The sequence below is a fragment of the Cynocephalus volans genome, chromosome 4, assembly GCF_027409185.1.
Source record: "Cynocephalus volans isolate mCynVol1 chromosome 4, mCynVol1.pri, whole genome shotgun sequence".
NCBI lineage: Eukaryota > Metazoa > Chordata > Mammalia > Dermoptera > Cynocephalidae > Cynocephalus > Cynocephalus volans.
Genome location: NC_084463.1, coordinates 8,754,130 through 8,774,482, shown reverse-complemented (window position 1 = coordinate 8,774,482; position 20,353 = coordinate 8,754,130). Strand labels below are relative to the sequence as shown.

The 20,353-nt window shown below is 39.4% G+C and overlaps 3 protein-coding genes across 6 annotated transcripts; 2 read left to right on the top strand and 1 right to left on the bottom strand.

Annotated features, from left to right (window-relative positions):
* The first annotated feature begins 12 nt into the window (after nucleotides 1-12).
* TIMM8B (translocase of inner mitochondrial membrane 8 homolog B) lies at nucleotides 13-1,875 on the top strand. The gene is made up of 2 exons (XM_063093337.1): nucleotides 13-146; nucleotides 1,385-1,875. The coding sequence occupies exons 1-2, from the start codon at nucleotides 63-65 to the stop codon at nucleotides 1,550-1,552; spliced, it is 252 nt and encodes an 83-aa protein (XP_062949407.1). The 5' UTR covers nucleotides 13-62; the 3' UTR covers nucleotides 1,553-1,875.
* A 285-nt stretch (nucleotides 1,876-2,160) lies between these two features.
* On the bottom strand, nucleotides 2,161-11,720 carry NKAPD1 (NKAP domain containing 1). Of its 4 annotated transcripts, XM_063093331.1 has the most exons (7): nucleotides 11,642-11,720; nucleotides 11,081-11,502; nucleotides 10,355-10,431; nucleotides 8,015-8,115; nucleotides 5,781-5,930; nucleotides 4,975-5,028; nucleotides 2,161-4,518 (listed from the first exon to the last, which is right to left on the bottom strand). In XM_063093331.1, the coding sequence occupies exons 3-7, from the start codon at nucleotides 10,421-10,423 to the stop codon at nucleotides 4,014-4,016; spliced, it is 879 nt and encodes a 292-aa protein (XP_062949401.1). In that variant the 5' UTR covers nucleotides 10,424-10,431; nucleotides 11,081-11,502; nucleotides 11,642-11,720; the 3' UTR covers nucleotides 2,161-4,013. The 4 variants fall into 4 exon arrangements, with proteins under 4 accessions (XP_062949401.1, XP_062949403.1, XP_062949400.1 ...); XM_063093333.1 differs by lacking the exon at nucleotides 11,081-11,502; XM_063093330.1 differs by lacking the exon at nucleotides 11,642-11,720 and having other exon boundaries at nucleotides 11,081-11,617.
* A 108-nt stretch (nucleotides 11,721-11,828) lies between these two features.
* Nucleotides 11,829-17,809, top strand: PIH1D2 (PIH1 domain containing 2). Its single transcript, XM_063094370.1, has 6 exons — nucleotides 11,829-12,008; nucleotides 12,778-12,981; nucleotides 13,915-14,038; nucleotides 14,399-14,644; nucleotides 14,974-15,239; nucleotides 17,475-17,809. The coding sequence occupies exons 2-6, from the start codon at nucleotides 12,805-12,807 to the stop codon at nucleotides 17,607-17,609; spliced, it is 948 nt and encodes a 315-aa protein (XP_062950440.1). The 5' UTR covers nucleotides 11,829-12,008; nucleotides 12,778-12,804; the 3' UTR covers nucleotides 17,610-17,809.
* Nucleotides 17,810-20,353: the final 2,544 nt, after the last annotated feature.

Here is a 20,353-nt window from a genome sequence, read left to right as displayed (position 1 = left end):
GGTAGGCCCGCCGCGCATGCGCACACGCGCTCGTCGGCAGGGCCTCTGGCCTCTTACGGACAATGGCGGAGCTGGGTGAGGCGGACGAAGCGGAGTTACAGCGCCTGGTGGCGGCCGAACAACAGAAGGCGCAGTTCACTGCACAGGTGTGGGGACGGGGACCAGCCTTGGAGAGTGGAGGGAAAGGAGGGTGAATGTATAGGGCCCGGGACCAGCGGAGCTCTGTGTATTTGCGGCTCGGTGAGGCCACCAGGTGCTCGAATCCGGTTGCGCCCCATTTCCCTCACAAATGAGACGAGCCCTGGCCCTGCTGCTTCTGGTGATCGGTAGTGCTCAGGTGCCCGCGAAGGAAGCGCAGCGTGGGGAAGGAGGAGGTGTAAAACAAGGAGAAAGGTTTGGGCGACGCAAGAGCACGGAAACTTTGCTAGCCAGCGACCTGTCTTGGCTGTCGTTCCGAACACTTGGTTCTAATCCTGCCTCTGCCCCCTGCAGGCCACGTGCCTCTAGACAAGACACCTATCCACTGTGAGTTTTGGCTTCGCCATTGCCTACTGCTTCACTAGATTGTGAGGATCATATGCCATAATGTATTTGAAAATGAAGCACTAGAACGTTATTGGATAAAGGTGAGATCGGAAGTAGTCAGTGTAGACTGTTGGTTTAGAACAAGGGTTTTGGAGCCTAAAGGCGTGGTTCGAACCCTGGCGTGGCCGCTTGCTGGCTGCAGGACCTTGGACCCATTGATTAACCATGCCTCTTAAATGGAGGTAATGATGGCCATCTTTTAGGACTTTAGAATTGAGTGCCCGGCCTCCCAAAAATAAGCTGTAGGTAAATGGTTACTTTCTCCCTGGGATTGAAGTTGAGGAGGGCAAAGGGGGTGAGGCAGTGCGCGAAGGATGAGTAGCAAGAACTCTGGTTAGAAACCTTGGGGTCCTGAACATTCTGAATGTGCACACATTTTGTGCCTGTGTGCTCACTTTTCTAGGGAGTGGATCCATAACCTTCATCGAATTCTTAAATATGTCCATGAGGCAAAAAGGTTAAGAACTTAAGAACTACTCTCTAGGGGATAGGTTCAGAATGAGATGAGTGCAGCTGTTTGGAGGAATGAATTCGTACCCTACCTTCCCAGTTTACACTGGTGCTAGCTGCTTTAGGGAACATAAAAGGTATTAGTTCTGAGAATTTAGAGTCTATAGGGATGAGGATCTGGGCTATACTGGTGACAAAGAAGTGAAGAAAGAGGAGAGCCTAAAGTGACTCCATGGTTTGTTGACTGAAAATGTTTTTGTCAGGTGACAGAAAACGAGAAGGAAATAAGGAAATGGACAGTTAGGCCTATCTGCAGACCCCATTGGTTACTATTTTTCTTTCCTCTTAGGTCCATCACTTCATGGAGCTATGCTGGGATAAATGTGTGGAAAAGCCAGGGAATCGCCTAGACTCTCGCACTGAAAATTGTCTCTCTAGCTGTGTGGACCGCTTCATTGACACTACTCTTGCCATCACCAGTCGGTTTGCCCAGATTGTACAGAAAGGAGGGCAATAGGCCATCCCCTGGGAGAATGACAGAGGAAGCAAAGAACTTGTTATTAAGCAGATTGAAGAGCCAGTAGGAGGTTGTCAACCCATTGTCAGGTTAGCATCAGGCTGTTACCAATTCTGTTGGTGCTAAAAAGTAACACAGATCAAATGTTCAAAAAGTGAAACTTACTTATTTGGAATTCAGAAATTCCAGTTTGTATTGCATCAGTTATTCAATAAATGTGAATTCTCCAACTTTTTTTTTTTTAAATCCCATTTTGGGATTTAATAGATATTGCTAGTTGGCAAGAACACTAAAAATAAATGTTCCACAGCCAGTAATGCAAATGGGAGATTGTTTTTTTTTTTAAGATGACCGGTAAGGGGATCTTAACCCTTGACTTGGTGTTGTCAGCACCACGCTCTCCCAAGTGAGCAAACCGGCCATCCCTATATAGGGATCCAAACCTGTGGCCTTGGTGTTATCAGCACCACACTCTCCCAAGTGAGCCATGGGCTCGCCCTGGGAGACTGTATGTTTTGAAGAGCCACCCTAAGCCATAGTTAACAGGGTTGGAATAACCATCAAAGAATTCGCCTAAGGCATAGAAGAGAATTTGGGGTTGAGAAAGGTGAGGAACAGAAAACAGCTTTATTGCTTATTCATAACCAAGGTAAACATGGCCAAAAAAAAAAAAAAAAAAGAACAGCAAGATGTGTATTCCTTGGGAAAGAAATAAGCCTGCTAGTTTGGGAGGAGGAGAAGTTCAAGACCCAACTTCCTGGAGATGCCTTGTTCCACTGGCCCACTTTCCTGAGTCTGGGTTTGGAATCAGTACTTTTAGAGCACAGAAACAATGCTAAACAATGCTTCCAACAAAAATTTCACTTGCTCCAAGAACAAAACATTGCTTTAGGTTAAGAGGTAGTAATTATAGACTGTTCTCTCCCCTTTAGGCTCCCACTAATCCCAAAGATAAAAATATACACTATGGAACACTGACAGTTAAGTACCAAAGCACTAATTCAAATAAATATCCCAAAAGGTAGCACCTGCTCTTGGGATAGGGCACCTTTGGCCAACCATGTATTTTAAGACCAAGCACTTTATTAGAAATCTGTTCTGCAAAGAGAATAAATTTAGTAGTTAGAACTATAAAATACCACCTTATGAAACGTCACCAGTTTTATTCTGTTGCTGGTATTTATACTGTCATGCTACCATGAAGTATGTCAGTATTACACAAGGGGAAAGTAAGGCTAGGGAGGTTAACTGCTGTGTACCTCATAACCAATTAATGGCAGAACCAAGACCAAAAGTCTGAGTTTTCAAACTTTTTACTTGGCCTGTGAAGTGACAATCAGACAAAAACAATGGCAGTATGTCACTTTTCTCCCATAATGAAAAAATTAACTTGTGTTCTGCCAGCCTTCTTTCAGTGATGTTTTGGTTTCTTAAGAATTAACATAGTAGAGATCACAGTATAACAAAAAGAAATAACGTGGTCTCTGCTTGGTGCTTTATTCCAAAGGCAGACTGGGAAGAAGTGTATATATCCCTGAGAAGCCTGTTTCATTTTGGAACTTATTCAACTTAGTTTCAGGGAAAACCTAAAGTTCATTAAGATTTAGAAATGAACAAGGAAGACAACATTTAAATGGCAGCCACTGCCCTGAATCCTATTCAGAGCACCATTAGACAACAGGACTAGTTCCTAATTCTTCCTTATTTGGTAGATTATCTACAACTAAAGAAATAATTCCAAATACAAGTCCATTTAGGCAACATACAGCAATGGAACTAGAAAACCATTTACTATCCAGTTGCCATGTTTAGGGGCATACTAAGTGTAGCTATATACCCTGTCCAACAGGGAAATTTGAGAGAATCCTAGTCCCTTTTAATAACACTTGTCTATGGAAGTTATCATAAAGGAAGAGATTTGTTCTTATGCCCATTTCCTCATTAAGTAAACTGGACCACATCCTGGGATCAAAATGCAGAAGAATCAAAGCACCAAGGCTGAAGATAAGTCAGTTGTGACACCTACTATGTAAACAAAGACAGCAAGTGTTCCCTTGTCTACCATCCTACCAAGCACTGGTTCCAATCCACCTCTAGATCCCAGCCCTTGACCTCCCCAAATTCAACATTCCAATTGGTGTACCCAGGTCATTCTTGGATTCAGCTTTCTGGGTCATTTAATTTGCTGTATATGTACTCTACACTAAATGTGATTAATTGCAAAAAATAATCTCTTCAAGAAACCTTCATAACAAAATACCGGATTCCCTATTAACAAGAAAAGGGGATCAAGTTTAACAGGCCAAAGTAGAAGACAAGAAATCTGTCAGAACATACATAGATGGCACGAGACAGCTCTGACCTCAGGCCCCCTGTGCTGAACAAATCTGACAAAACCCCAAGGTGTTAAGAGCTGTAAATATCCAGAGTTATGTGGGAAACAAAAATGTTTCTTTCCCATTTAGTCATCTTCTGAGCTCTCAGCAGACCTTTCATCTTTGGCCACTTTCCAATTTGTGCGTTTGTTTGTCCTCTCCTGTATTTCATTGTTAGCTATAGGGATATGGACTTTTTTATCTTTCTTTTTCCTTTTAGTTTTCTTAGTGTCTCTTTCCTCACTTTCCTCAGAACTGCTAGATGCTGAGTCATCTGTCTGGGAAGTGTCACTTTCTGCCTCTAAGAATAAAACAGATTTTTTGAGAGACTTTTTCCTGGATTTTTTCTTGCGTTTATGTGGTTGTTTCCTTTTCTTGGTACTGGAAGCCCCAGTTTCTTCTGAGAACTCACTTGAGGAATCTGCTGTTATATCTGTGGCTTCCTTTTTGCTTTTCTTCTGTTTTTTGTGTGACCTTTTTTTCTGCTTTTTTTTGTGGGATTTCTTTGACTTCTTGTGCTTGTGGGATTCGTGGGTAGATGATTTTACCTGGGGAGATGTTTTTTTCCCATTGGTAATATCTTGCTGATCACTACAAATAAAAAAGTAAAAAAGAAACTGTTTTAAGTAGAAAAGTAAAAGTGTATTTATATTTTAATATTCTTCATTCTAGATAGGAAATTGGGATTAACATCTGAATTTTAAATCAGAACTTTGACATACAGTTACTATGAGACCTTATCTATTTTATTACTCTCAGAATTTTGCTTCCTTTAAAGTGAAGATAAAAATTCTAATCTGCCATACTGAGTTACTGTACGGAATACTATACATAAAAACCAGAATGCTTACAGACATGCCAAACATCAATCGGGGAAAGGCAAAATAGCAATTGCCTCTCAACTAAGTCACCTACTATTTCTCTAGCTATGTTTTCAATGTCAAATATTATATATGTCCTTTGTAAAAGTTAGGAAATCAATTCATAGTACAGCCTTTGGAATAATCTTAATTTCTAACTTTTTTTGAGTAAGCCTATTTGCCTTACCTGTCTGTTTCAAATTCTTCAGGGTATAACTCTTTATAACCACTGTGACCCCATCTGTAAGATGACACATTACATGTATCGTTAAAGCAATGCATACATTTTTGGAAATCAAAACAAAATTAGATTTTGTAGTACATGCATACACAGACACATAGAGAACAAAAAAAGCATATGGTAGAGCAAAGCCCACATTATAGTTCAGTAACAGCTACACTTTCTGTACTGTACACTATCACTTCAGACATTTGTCCATTTGTAAAAGAATTTGCCATTCTCTTAAGAAACACTAAAGAACTCTTATACTCTACTCTTTAACTATGAAGCACTTTTCTAAAAATATTTCATAACAATGCTGTCTACAAAGTAAGTTTTATTAAAATATAACACATACTGTGAAATTCACCCTTTAAAGTGTAGTGCCTCTAGCCCATGACAACTATTAATCCACTTTCTGTCTTCTATGGATTTGCCTATTCTGGATATATCACATAAATAGAATCACATAATATGTGGCCTTTTGTGTCTGGCTTCATTCACCTAGCATAATATTTTAAAGGTTTATCCATGTTGTAGCATATATCAGTACTTCATTCCTTTTACTGCCAAATAATATTCCACTGTATGGATATACCATATTTTGTTTATCCATTCATCAGCTGATAGACATTTGGGTCTCCACTTTTTGGCCATTATGAATAATACTGTTATGAACACTTGTCTACAGGTTTTTGTGGGGACAATTAATTTGACAAGTACACATTCTCAGGCCAAATATTACTAACGGTCACAGGAATTTAGTCACAAACCTGTCAGGCATATTAGCTTCATAATCATATAACTTCTTGTTCCAGGATTTAGCCTTAAGAAAATCATCTTCCAGTGTCCCAGAAATTTCATTCTTTGGCCTCCAATAGTCTCTTTGACTTTCTTCATCAAAACCATCACTACGCATCCGGCTATAAGAAGAAAGTAGAACTTTAAAAGCAATCTGTGAAGTTACTTTGTGGAACATCATGCACAAAACTTGTAGCAAGCTGAGGGGAGAACAAAACCTGTTCTGTTAATATTAAAAAAAAAAATTATAAAAGACGTTATCCATTCCTCTCTATACATTTTTAAAGTCCAGTGGAAAAAAAATCTGACCATTACTACTCATCCTATTGCAGGGTATAGATGAAATCACTTCTGAACTGTGTCATGGTATAGCTCACTAACTGATTCTCAACTAGGAGGGCATGCAAAGAGGGAAGCAGCATAATCACAGCTAAGGATACTTCAAACTACTCTAGAGATTCTGAAATACACTTCTTTCCCCACAAACCAGCAACTTGCTGCAGTGAGGTCATAGTAACAGTGGGAACAAGACCTAATCCATGGGAATGTTGGGGTAGGAAATAAATTGAGAACCACTGATCCAGCCTCGGTTCACAACATCCACTAACCAGCCAGTAAACCAGTTCGTCGGTTATCAAAAAATTTTAAGGACCTCCTTAAAACAGTCAGGCACTGTTCTGGCTCGTAGGAATGAATATACAGCTGACCCTTGAACAATAAAGGGGTTAGGGGTACGAACGGGTTGGCAGATACAAAAACAGCCCTCTGTATCTGTGGGTTCCACATCCCCTGAATACTATAGTTTGGTCTGTCGTTAAACCCACAGATGTGGAACCTGCAGATATGGAGGGCTGATTAGTTATTGAAAAAATTTCACATATAAGTGGATCTGTGCAGTTCAAGCCCATTTTGTTCAAAGGTCAAACGTAATAGTAAACTAGAGAATCAGAATTCCTGCCCCTACAGGGATTATGTTTTAAAGATTTATTCACTTTTTGTCAATTTTTAAAAATTATTAATTTAAAAAAATTTTATTCACCAAGACAGGCATTAATAGAGTCCACTCTAAAAGCGCAATCATTTTGTTTCTGAAAATGCCACTTGTAATCAACCAATACAAAATAAATAATCTGTACTAACTGTACTTCCAAATTCTTAAAGGACCACCTTCAGAAAGAAAAACATTTTTATGTTGAGACTCTGCCTTCTTTGCAGTTGGCACCCTAAACACTTCTTGTCTGAAGCCTTTCACACACAATCACACACCAAAGTCCGCATACTCTGCAGCTATGCTCACTCTCCATAAATATCTCATTATTAACTACTGATTTCCCTAGGTGGCTTTAGAAATCAGTATTACTACTTTATAGTCATTTCTCAGACACATAGCTTTTACAATTACAGGAATGAGGCCCAAGAGATGTTCCCAACTACTTGAACAGGTATACCTCCACAGGTAAAAGCAACTAAGCCTGTGTAATCCTTCATATTCACACTCAAATTATCAAGAAGGTAATGTGAAAGGCAGTTGACCTGGCAAAAATAGTGAGTAGATAGGGTAAAGAAAAGGCTGAAAGAATGAAAGACTAATAGGGGAAGAGTGATTGATCAGCTAAGTGACCATAAGATTCCAATAAAAAATCTTAAGTTAGGGCCGACCCCATGGCGCACTCAGGAGAGTGTGGCACTGGGAGCGCAGCAATGCTCCCGCTGCGGGTTTGGATCCTATATAAGGATGGCCGGTGCGTGTGCAGCCGGTCACAAAAAGACAAAAAAAAAAAAAAAAAAAAGAAAGAAAATCTTAAGTTAAAAGCTATCATGGGCTAGCAGATTAGTTCAGTTGGTTAGAATGTGGCGTTATGACACCAAGGTCAAGTGTTCAGATCCCCATACCAGCCAGCCACCAACACCACCCCCCGACCCCCCCCAAAAAAGGCTAACAGGCAAGGTCAGAATCCACAGAACCCAATACAATTGTTCAAGGTAGGATTTTTAGATTTTCCATTGCAAGTAAGTACAAAAAATGGAGCCATCAGCATCACAGCTATTATCTTTATGCTTGGGTATAAATTTATGAAACAGGGAAAGCTTATGAACTCACAGAACTGAATTCATCTATCCTTAACATACCAAAATGTTTTTAAACAAAAGTTGGTGATTTTGAAAAAGATGAGAATGATTTTGGTTCTCAGAGCTGCAACTTCACCTTGAACTGCTGGGTAACATTTTCCTTTTGGTGCCCTGGTAAGCATCTTCCATCTGTTTCTCCAGTTCTCTTATTTTCCACATATCTGATTCCTCCTGAATCTAGAGTTTTTTAAAAAGGAAAGAAATAAAAACAAGTTACTAAAAATAACACTTTACATACCTGAAAATACAGTCTGACTAATTACTGGGTTACAGACTGGGCTACGATCAGGGACTGTAAGACAAATTCTGTTTTCTCTAGAAAGTGGTTAAAAGCAATCTGACCCAGTAAATCTCAAACACCTGCAATTCTGCAGCAATAGAACTTTTTAACCCCTGCATAGACACACTTATCACCTTACCGATTTTGGAATTATGCTGCAATTAGCAAATTATAATCCCACGTTTCTAAAATGCAATGATTTTAACTGTATCATCTCAACTGAACCGTAATCAATCATGTTTTGTTTTAATTTTAATTTAATTTAATTTTTGCGGCTAGCCAGCACAGGGATCCGAACCTATGACCTTCGTGTTATAAAGCTGCTCTCTAACCAACTGTGCTAACCAGCCGGCCTGTAAGCAATCTTATAAGGAAAACAAAGCAGGTATTATTATAACACTTTACTGAGAAGAAAAAAAAGCTCAAACATTCTACTAAAGTCAAAAAACTATAACTAAAGTCCAAAACAATGAGTTAAAAAAAAAAAGAAAGAAAAGAAAAAACACTAGCAGGACAAGACTTTAAACCCTTTAGGGAGGTCTCTTTTCACAATATTAGTATTTTTGTCAAAAGCAAAATACAAACAGTATGGTTGCTAGAGAATTTCCTGAAAAGCAGACTACAATTGCCCAAAGAACATGTACACTTATTATTTATAAGTCCTTCTGCATAATTTTGTTAAATCTGTGCTAGATTTATCTTTTTTAGCTACCGCTTTCAAATCTAAGTTCACCATATAGTTAGGGGTGGAGTAACACAACTGCATAGGCAGCTTAGGTAACAGTTATACCCTTACCCACAATTAAAAACAACAAAAAAAATCAAGTGATGTGACAATAATAAAATTTATTATTAAACCAGAAGTAGTACAGTTCACTGAAGAAAACTAAACAGGAGGCTTTGGCCCTCTTTTCATTATATGTACTCTCCTAAGTGACCGCATCTACTCTCATGACCTCTATTATCTATCTATCTATCAATAATTCCCAAACCTTTATGTCTAGCCCCAACTTTTCTCCTTTCTTCCAAGTGTGAATTTTCAACTGTTTGGACATTCTATAAGTACCTCACCATCAACATGTTCAAAACCAAACTAATTACCTTTCCCATCACACTTGTCCCTTTTTTCCTTCCCTATGTCAATTAACGGGATCATTATGATCCACCCATTCACACAGGGTGGTTATCACTATCATCTAATCAGTCACTAGGTTCTTTGGATTCTACGTTCTAAGTTCCTCTTCATCCCTACTGTCACTGCTTTCATGCAAATCCTCATCACCTCTCACCTGGAATATTGCAATTCCCTCCTAATTGGTCTTCCTACTATCTCTGCCCATCTGATCTATTCCCTACCCAGCTGACAAATCATCTTTCTAAAATACAAATATGATCATGTCACACCCAGCTTAAAAACATCTGATGGTTTCTTTATTGCCTAAAGGAAAAAGTCTCATCTCCAAGGAAAAAGTTTCATCTCCAATTCATTGTCTAATGAATCTCAATGCAACTCTAATTTACCACTCAGGCCTTGTCTTCTGCCACTATCCCCTACATCCTGGATGCATACAGTTTCTGGCCATGCCCCATGTGACTAATGCTCTTTCTTGTTGCCACACATTAGTACATGATGCTCTCTCTGTCCAGAATGATCTTTTATATCTGGTTGAGGTATACCCATTCATCAAAAACCAGTTCAAGGGCCGGCCTGTGGCTGACTTGGAAGAGTGTAGTGCTGACAACACCAAGGCCACGGGTTCAGATCCCTATATAGGGATGGCCGGTTAGCTCACTTGAGAGAGCGTGGTGCTGACACCACCAAGTCAAGGGTTAAGATCCCCTTACCGGTCATCTTTAAAAAAAAAAAAAATTCAAATATCAGCAGCTCAAATACCGCTCATTTGATGAAGTGTTTTCTATTTCCCCAAGTCAGATTTCATTATTCCTTCCTTAGTGCTCTAAATCAAAATGAGGAAAACAAATGTAAAGGTAAATGTCTCTATTACACAGTATTTGTCAGGCTTTATTGTAACTATCTGTTTTACCATCTTTGTATATCCCAACTGTGCCAAATAATGCTTGACACACTGTATGCCCTCATTAAGTGTTAAGGAATGACTGGGGTGTACCTCCCACCTTATTGTGAGCATCTGTGTGCCGGATGACATTCCTCAGGAGGACTTTCCCCAATGGGACCCGGGACATTCTTCAATCTGAAATGAATCAATAAATACCATTTAATAATAGTTTCCTTTATTATCTTATCTTTTCTTAAGTTTTATAAAGAAGAATGAAGTAAAGGAATGATCACTGAACTAGAAGCCAGAGATCCTGAGGAAGTTTTTCCTTAACCCTTAAAATGGGGAAATGCCTAACCACACTACTATGATGAAAGGAAATAATGTACATTAAAGTTCTGTGAAACTGCATAAGATTGCACAAAATTAAGTGCTTTCACGAGCACCATTTTATTTAATTCTCACAATAATTCTGTTTCGTATAAGGCAAGTATCTCCATCCCTATTTTGTAGATGAATTTCCCTTAAAGCTATAACTTGCCCCAGGCCACGTAGTCCCAGCAAAAGATGTATATCAATGTCCAGATTAGAAATCAAATTTTGAATCCCCAAATTAGTTTGTGATAAAGCAGATACCTAGATTTGAGTGTTAGGAACCACAAATGTAAACAGTAACAAAAACTGACACCTAAAAACATCCAATGCAAACATGTCCTAAATTTCTCCATTCAGGGGCATTTTGTTTCTTTCCTATTTTGTACATAAGCCTCCAAAGACTAGATGACAAGGATACTCACGCATGTAGCTAGCAGGGGCATTGTTCAACCACCCCACGCTCACTCACCCCACGATCCTGAGGATATCAGGCATCTTGTTAGTGTGAGACGAAGAACCACTCCATTACAAGATCTCCTCCGACCCAGGAAGCCAAGGAGTCAGGGCTAAAAGTCAGCTCTGCAGCTTCACCCGAGTCCTTCGTGAAAACGCAGGCTTCCCACCGGTTATTCTGCCCTCACCAGTGGCCCAGGCCACCGCTGCCTTTCCCTCAGCCCAGACCGACAGACAGATCTCTCTCCCGAACTGAGGCCCGAGGCTGCGCCGGCGCGGAATCCGGACGGCCCGGTTGACCGGGGCATTCCCCGCTCACGCTCCGCTGGGATGGACCCCGGGACTTGGGTTTCACTCCTCAGAAAGGCTGGAGTCGCTCTGGATGTTTACGACCTTCGGTTGGGCCCCAGGAAGTGTCTAGGGTGCCTGAAGGGGGTGCTGAGGTTTCCAAGTGGAAGACAAAGAAAATACCCCCATCTTTGTCACCGGGATCCCTGCCCCCCATCGGCCTTGGAGCTCCCGGTAACCTTCCCTCCAAACGCCCTCCCCACACAAATACCCACAAACACTCCCATACCGTGCGCCGCAGCCTCGCGTGGCGGGGGTGGGGGGGAGGAAGCGGTCTGAGTGAAAAATGAGGCGGCTTCCCTTTCAGGCCGGAAGTCGTGCTCCTGAGAAAATCTTCCCACCAACGTGAGATGCAGGAACTCCCGCGGAGAGGGTTTCCAGGACCTTCTAGAGATCGTGTCAGAGTGAAGCAGATTTCCGGGAAAAGTGGGTTGGGCCCAGCAGAAAAGCAAGCTCCGCACTAGAAGGAGGAGATTCCGGAACTGGATGTAAAAAGACCTTTCTGCTTGGAGCTTCCCGGACCCAATTAGGTGTTGTACACAGTCTGGTTACCCTGGTAACAGGAGTCGCTGTTTTTCAAGGAACCGAGAGAGGAGGTGGGTTCATCTGGAATGATTGCCCGTTAGTTAAGTATACCAGTTATTCTAACCCTAATACAGTATTTGAAGAATCTAAACTTCCTCATTTTGAGGATACTGTGGGACTCATCTCCCGTGGGAGAGGGAGCCGAGGAGCTATCTGAAGACGGAGAGAATGTTACTCTCATTTAGTGTTTAGCAAGGGTCCAAGCCTCTTTGTTTCGCCTATTTAATCCTCACAATAACCCTATGAAATAGGTATTATTGTCTTCATTTTTAGCAGAACAAACTGAGGTACATATATACATTAATTGCTCAAGGTCACACAGCTTAGTAAGAGATAGAGCTAAGACTGGAATTTAGGCATTTTGGCTCCGGAGTCCATGCTTTTAACTACTAAACGATACTGAAGATTGAAGAATTCTCATATGGACCTCTAGCAATTTCAGGACTGGGGAGGCACCAGTCAGCCAATACCCCGGTGTTGGGATAAGAAGATTATCGGAAAATTCTGACTTAAAATGACTGCTCTGCGCCCTCAGGGATTGTGAGGGTCCAGGTGGAGGTAGGGCCTTATCTGAAAGGACAACTTGAGAATTTAGGGAAGAGTACTAGATAGAGGATAAGGAAAAGATAAGGTGGTGCTGAGCCACAATCTTTTAGACATAGGTGTTAAGGATAGCTGCTAACTTCACCAAAACAACTCCTGGCCCGTTCTTCCCCCAGAAGAGGAAATGAACCAATAGCTACATAGGCTTTTATCCCCTTAAGTCCTGTCTTTCCGCAGGCTTAAGAGGCCTATTCACCATCAATCATGGAGATATCCTCACAGGGTCTGCTCACTCAAGTTACTCAGTTCTGGAACCTCCTGGATGATCTGGCTGGAAGTGACCCTCAGGGCTATGAGAAGTTCATTCAACAGCAACTAAAAGAGGGGAAACAGCTCTGTGCTGCCCCAGAACCCCAGCTCTGTGTACAGACCAGGATCCTGGTATGTAGAGTTGGTGCCAGTGATAGGTAGGTCTTGAATGAAATGATCCTGGAACAAGCAGATAAAACTTTACCGTTAGCTCATTCTACCCCCCCCCCTCCTTTTTTTTGCAGCTGGCCAGTATGCTCTTGCTACTTTAACACAAGAAAACTTGAGGGAAACTTACCTCTCTAAATAAAAATATGAAATGTAATGTGAAAGATTGTGTTGAAGGAACAAGAATGGGAAATTCATACTTGATGTATTGTGGAGATCTCAAAATGAGCCATATTTTTCTGCTAGAATGAAAACAAAAAGTAATGTAATGATTTAATATAGAATCATGGAGTTGGAGCTTTTTGGGGTGGAGGGAGAGGGCCAGGAAGGGGATCTGAACCCTTGACTTCGGTGCTTTCTGCACTAGGCTCTAACCAAATGAGCTAACCTGCCAGCCCTGGGGCCTTTTCTTTTATTTTTATCTTTTTTATAAGAATATGACCGTTAAGGGGATCTCAACCCTTGACTTGGTGTTGTCAGCACCAGGCTCTCCGAAGTGAGCTAACCAGCCATCCCTATATAGGGATCCAAACCTGTGGCCTTGGTGTTATCAGCACCACACTCTCCCAAGTGAGCCATGGGCCAGCCCTCTGGGGCCTTTTCAAATAGAGAACTTATTTGTTTGGGAGATAAGGAAGTGGTGAAATAGGGTCAAATTCACCTGGTACAACTTCTTATATCAATTTCCTCTCTTTCTTCCCATTTCCTCTGGGACCAGCAACTAGATTCTTGATGAGAAGCCAACAGCTTTGGGAAAATCAAGTGAAAAAGTATAATTTACCAAACACTTCCAACTTACTCCATCTTCCAACTCTGTGATGAGTTGCCTTCAGGATATTATTCTTAAAAAAATTTTTTAAATAGGTTTTGAGATATGCAAAATTATTTGCTTTCTAGAAACCAAAAGAAAAAATACTTTTTATCAACCTATGTCAGTGGAAAAGGATCCCGGCTCCCCAATCAACCACTCATCTGGTTCCTCTAACTGTTGGCAGAGCAGAAGATACGTCTGAGATATCAGGTATAAAGAATTAAGGAAGAAAGCACATTTAAAATTTTTTACTGGGAATAAGCATCGACTGGATTTTACTTGGTAAAACGTTTCAAGTAAAATATTATATTTAGTGATAATATGATGACAAATTAGTGTACCTTTATGCAAATTTAATACTGTTTAATTTTTCTAATAATATAAGCTATTTTTAACTCACACAAAAATGCCCTAATTGGAATTTTGTGTATGTAGGATTGTGATTGCCTCCTAAAAATACAGAATTTATATTTTCTAACTTTATCAGGAATGTCAATTAATATATTACCTGACAATATCATTAGCAAAACAAGCTGTCTTTATTTCACACCCTCTGAATTACACACACAGATGCTTACACAGTCATCAATGTTGCCTACAATCCTGATGTTCTTCAAGCAGCAGAAAAAGACCAAGTGAAAAAAGATCAGTTAATACAGATGGCCATGAAATGCATTGAGGAGCAACTCCAGTTCACTCTGTCACACTCTTACCATATTACCAAATTTAGAATAAAAGGAAGCATTCAAAGAATGAAAAAAAATCTGATGGGAATCCAAACTGATTCCACAGATTTAAGAGAAAAAATAAGAAAGGGTAAGTTGATGAATGTAAACTTATTTAAGAGTCTTTATATCCTGTATACATTTTGCAAACTAGAAGTCTCAATTTTAAAAGATGAGAAACTTAAGATAGAAAAATGTAAACATTAGATATTAGAAATTATAGAATATCCTTAAAAGATTTTTAAATCCTGCAATTTTTTCGACCAAATTCTTTAAGATTATTTTGACTTAAGATTCCCAAACTAATTTAACTGCAGCTTTATCTGCCATCTCATATAACACTACAACTTCATAGCCTGATAGTATTTTAAGTCGTAGATTAATTTGTGATTTTATTTCCTCTCCTTTTTTATCGTAAAGAACTAACTCTTGAACAGATAAGAAGCAGTACTGGGAGTAATTCAGATCACTTTCCTCAACTGTTACTGTCAAAAGAACAAGTTTCATGCAAAGCAGAGTGTCTGATAGAAGAGATTTCCAGTACTGAAATCCAGGTGGAGGTGAAGATACCAACCTATGAATTAAAAATTGTAAAGGATCAGAATGAGAAACCACTGAAAATTGAATTGAAAGTTGAATTACCTGGTATTAATTCAGTCTCTCTCTGTAACCTTAGTGTTTCTGAGGTAAGTTGAATGGACACTATAAATTTGTATCAGTCAGCATTCACTATATTATGCTGTAGTAACAAACTCCAAAATTTCAGGGCCTTGCAATAATTTGCTCAGGTTACATGTCACTAGGCCTGCTTTCTTCCGTGAGTCAACATTTCAAGATCCAGGTAAAGGAGCAATACCCGTCTGGGATATGCAATTTTCATGGCAGAGGGAAAATAAAAGTGGTCAAACCATGCAATGTATCCTAAAACTTCCCTTCAGACATGGCATATATCACTTCTACTCACATTCTGTGGACCCAAGTCGCAAGGCCAAGTCTTATTTCAATAAGACTGGGAAATATATTTTCTCAAATGTAGTCATAGGAAGTCACATAGCAGGAATGTATAATCCTCTTACTAAAGAGCAAATAATTGAGAACAGTTCTTCAGTTTACCACAGTTTCCTCTCTTGGTCACAAATATTTGCTTGTTTCCCCAAGGAAAACACCTCCAATCCCAGTATCAGACGCCAAAGTCCAGGATTTTGCTATCTTAATCTATATTAGTCTCCTCTTGAACCATGGACCTATGACAGGTTATCTATTACCCTAACCCCATCCACCATACAATGTGGAATGGGGAAAGGATGACCGTAATTCACCATCTCAATTCAGAAATGGGAAGAATATGGGCCGGCCCTGTGGCTCACTCGGGAGAGTGTGGTGCTGGTAACACCAAGGCCACGGGTTCGGATCCCATATAGGGATGGCCGGTTAGCTCACCGGGTGAGCGTGGTGCAGACAACACCAAGTCAAGGGTTAAGATCCCCTTACCGGTCATCTTTTAAAAAAAAAAGAAAAAAGAAAGAAAGAAATGGGAAGAATATGAGGCACAGTACAGTTACTGGCACACAGCAATTCTGAAATCCTAGTACGAGGGTCCTTTTCCTGTAGGTAGAGGATGTTCTTGCTTAGGTCCCTTAGAAGATTTCTTGATTACCTAGCTCCCCAGTTGCATTGTTTTCCATGACCTTCAGCTCTATTCTTGAGAAGATTTTTCCTTTTCCAGTATCCACCTTGGTCACATCTGAAAAGAGTATTGGAGAATATGCCATTCTTAAGTGCTGAACAGCTTTCTCAGCCTGTTTCCTGCTCATGGAATGTTGGGGTCCAAAAGGTGTTTTAAACTTTGAAGTCAGTTTTAGTCCAAGCTGGTAGCATTTTATTTCTTTGATTCCAGTCACTGCTATCCCCAGTATTCTTTTTTAGACACACCCATATTCAAGACCTGCCTGTCTCGTTAGACTTAATTGCTTCATTTTAGCCAAATGTGAAGATTTACTGAAGTTCACCTTAATCCATTCAGAGGCTTTAGCAAAGGGCATAAAGATTTGTGATTTAGCCTTTGCCACTACACTGTCTTAATCAGCCTTTGTTGATAAAAATAATTTCTCAATTTTATCCTTTACTGGTTGAAAATAAAAATTTGTTCCATTTTTCAGCCATCAAGTCTGAGAATGTTTGAGCCCTTTCAATTCTACTTACACACTGGGCAATTCTTTTCTGAGTTCCTTTCTTTCTTGTAATACCTTGTTTTTTTTGTTGTTGTTGTTGTTGTTTTTTTAAAAAAGATGACCGGTAAGGGGATCTTAACCCTTGACTTGGTGTTGTCAGCACCACGCTCAGCCAGTGAGCAAACCGGCCATCCCTATATGGGATCCGAACCCAGGGCCTTGGTGTTATCAGCACCGCACTCTCCCGAGTGAGCCACGGGCGGGCCCCTTGTAATACCTTGTTAAATGTAGACAACAGACCCAACACATGCTACCAACATTGTTTTCCCACTTCACCTAAAGCCACAAATTAACTAGGTACATTTTTTGTCTTCCAAATTATTGTGGTAGTGTCACTAAGGGGCTTTATCACTATGAAACATGGATCACTATCTTTCCAGGCTCAAATAAGTTGCCTTGCTCTTTGCTAGCCAGCCCCAAAGTCAATTCCACATAATTTTGGACGGCAGCACCCTACTTGTGGTGCTGTAGCATTTGATGTATTGAGTAGCAATGTCAAATAACCTCAAAATCTCAGGGATTTAGAACAGTAATTTTATTGCTCATTCATTCCAAGTTGAATGGGAATAAGCGGGATCCTCTTGAGGGAAAGGATGGAATAACTGGGAACAATAATCCAATAACTAATGTTAAACAGGAACTTTTTTATATTTTCATCTTTTAAAAAATCTCTTGCTTTATTATTCTTAGGATGATTTATTGATCGAGGTCTCTGAGAAGTACAGATTACATCTGGATCTTCCAGAACCTGTTGATAGTGAAATGACTACAGCAAAATTTATCAAAGAGAAATCTACATTAATGATCACAATGCCATTGGCATAAAACAAGAGCATCATATTTTGGGTTTTTGGTACTAAAGTCATACGAATTTTAAGAACTTCATTGTGGGTAAAGACATAGTAGTTTATCTTAAACACTAATTCTGTATTTTCTAAGAGTTCCTTTTGATGTAATGATGTTTTCTCTTCAGCTGTTGTTTTATCTATCTTTTTTAACTCATTCTTTTTCCTTATCAAATAAACTTGGCATCAACCAGAAAATATTAAAAACAGTATTGCCACGATGTACTTGTTTTAAGTAATGTGAAAACTCTTGGTTTACTGCATGAAAAAAAATTTTAAGTCTCTAATAAATGTTTACATCAGGAAAAAAACCCAGACTGTGCAGTAAGTTTTTGGGTTTTCTTTTTTCTGTTGTCTGGGTGGTCTGGGGATCCAAACCCTTGACTGTGGTGTTATAACATCTGGCTCTAACCAACTGAGCTAACCAACCAGCCAAGAAGTTTATTGCCAGGATGGGATGTAGCAGTAAAATTTCTTCCAGCAATAAAGCTACATTGCCAAATATAATAATATTCAAACTATGCTTCTATGAACATCTGTTCTTCAAAACAGCTCAGCCAGGAATCCAAGCATCCCAGCCAGACTTTTTAATATTAGATAGGGTCTTGTCTGTGGACTGGATATGACATAGTAATAGTAATTGGATATTGCATATCATAAGCAAAATATATGTATCTCTAATTTGAGAAAAAAGAGTTGACTTTGGGACAAGAGCTTTTCTCCTAAAGAAATGATCAAAAGTACAGAAGTGATATACGTTTCAACTTCCATTCATCTCTTCTAAGCTGTCAAATACAAAGGTACCAACTATCCAGTTTATATCCCAAGTAAGCAATATGTACATCAAACTTCAGCCACCCCTTAATCGTCTTTTCTATATACAAAACAACTTCCCTGTAATTATCAGTTTTTAGTTCAACATAAGGTCTATAAATGTAATTTTTAACTTTAGAAACTAATATATGTGTAATAGTTGATATGTCACATTTAAAAGCAAATATAGGGCTGTCCAGTTAGCTCATCTGGTTAGAATGCAGCCTTATAAAAACCAAAGTCACGGGTTCAAATCCCCATACTGACCAGCTGCCAAAAAAATAAAAATAAAAGCAAATATAATTTTCTTAAGCCTAATTCAAATACTGGATTTGAATGCTACTAGCAATAGGATAATTTATCTTCTGAAAACTTTCTGGAACTGTATAATTTCCTAAAATTAACAAACCTATTACACTCTCATCCCTCAGAAAACTTGGAATGCCTTCACCCTATCTTTCCTTCTACAGAGTCGCCCCCAAACGTATTTCCTAGAATCTCCCCCTTCCTAACTACGTGGAACTGACTGATCTCTACTCTTGCACTCACTATAGGTGCCACATAAGTCAGTATCTATGGGTTTGTGTACTCAATGAAATACCTATCAAGATCTAATATACTTAATGTTAAAGTGTTAAATTTACATTCTAGTTATTTTCCAAAATATTCTCAAGCATATTATTTCAATGGATTTTATGTTAATAAAAACATCTCTACCTTTCCCTGCCTACAAAAAGCAAAATGTTGCACTGGCCATTCCTATGTAGGATCTGAACCCGCAGCGGGAGCGTCGCCGCGCTCCCAGCGCCGCACTCTCCCGAGTGCGCCACAGGCTCGGCCCTAAAAGTTATTTTAAATGGACATCAATTATCCTTTATTTAGAGACCAGATTTTTTTTTTTTTTTTTTTTTTTTTTTTTTTTTTCGTGACCGGCACTCAGCCAGTGAGTGCACTGGTCAGTCTTATATAGGATCCGAACCCGCGGCGGGAGCGTCGCCGCACTCCCAGCGCAGCACTCTACCGAGTGCGCCACGGGCTCGGCCCTAGAGACCAGATTTTTCTACAAACTTGATTTTAGATCACTTATCAGTAGTGCTTATGATTTCCCCATGTATTCAAGGACTTGTGTATTATGACGTGATAACTATTCCTTGAAACATTCCTGTCATCTCTCACATATTGGTCTACTCTTTTTGTAGAGCATAACTTGGGATACTATAACTTCACATTTACAAACCTGAGAATTGGGAATAAATTATCTAACAGAGCCAGACCATGCTTTCCATCTTGGTAATAAGTGCTACACACCAACATGGGGTACTTCGGTAACTCCTTGGACTTACAGTATTAGATTATATCCTCCTAAACTCAGTCCTTATTTTTACCAATTATATAAACTCAAAATGTATCTGTATTGAGAGCTTATACATACATAGCTGTCCCTGGATCAATGTGAAAAAAAATAATTACAAACAAATCAAAAATTAGACCAGACACATAGGAAACAGTTTAATTTTTAAACAATCTTATTTGAACCAAAAACACTATTTCTAACTTTTTTCAGTTCTGGTAAGAGATATGGATTGAATCCAGATTTAGATTATAGCTCAGATTAATTTTTAACTCAGAACAATTTTTTATCAGAAGGTAACTGTTTTTGTTTTTCTTTCAAGGGAACAATAGAGCCATAGCATTAACAAAGAATGAATTATCTTTGAAGTTTCATATTTGAACCAGATTTGGCTCATACTGATGATGGTCCCTTGTGATAAATTTGTTCCTTTTGCATAATCTCCAGTTCGACCTAAAATTACTAATTACTGAAAAGTCAGATTAATGTATTAAATTGTTTTCATAATAACAGAGCAAGGCAAATGTTTGTGGAATATATGGAGTGTCACTTGTGCACCA

What these genes read in the sequence shown, in the direction of transcription:
- TIMM8B (XM_063093337.1), top strand. Translation starts at nt 63, where the DNA reads ATGGCGGAGCTGGGTGAGGCGGACGAAGCGGAGTTACAGCGCCTGGTG. An exon ending in AGGCGCAGTTCACTGCACAG is followed by an intron (nt 147 to 1,384) that starts GTGTGGGGACGG and finishes CTTTCCTCTTAG; the next exon opens with GTCCATCACTTCATGGAGCT.
- NKAPD1 (XM_063093331.1), bottom strand. Translation starts at nt 10,423, where the DNA reads ATGTCCCGGGTCCCATTGGGGAAAGTCCTCCTGAGGAATGTCATCCGG. An exon ending in GAAGCTAATATGCCTGACAG is followed by an intron (nt 5,029 to 5,780) that starts GTTTGTGACTAA and finishes GTCATCTTACAG; the next exon opens with ATGGGGTCACAGTGGTTATA. An exon ending in GAAGAATTTGAAACAGACAG is followed by an intron (nt 4,519 to 4,974) that starts GTAAGGCAAATA and finishes TTTTATTTGTAG; the next exon opens with TGATCAGCAAGATATTACCA.
- PIH1D2 (XM_063094370.1), top strand. Translation starts at nt 12,805, where the DNA reads ATGGAGATATCCTCACAGGGTCTGCTCACTCAAGTTACTCAGTTCTGG. An exon ending in AGATACGTCTGAGATATCAG is followed by an intron (nt 14,039 to 14,398) that starts GTATAAAGAATT and finishes TTACACACACAG; the next exon opens with ATGCTTACACAGTCATCAAT. An exon ending in GTAACCTTAGTGTTTCTGAG is followed by an intron (nt 15,240 to 17,474) that starts GTAAGTTGAATG and finishes TATTATTCTTAG; the next exon opens with GATGATTTATTGATCGAGGT.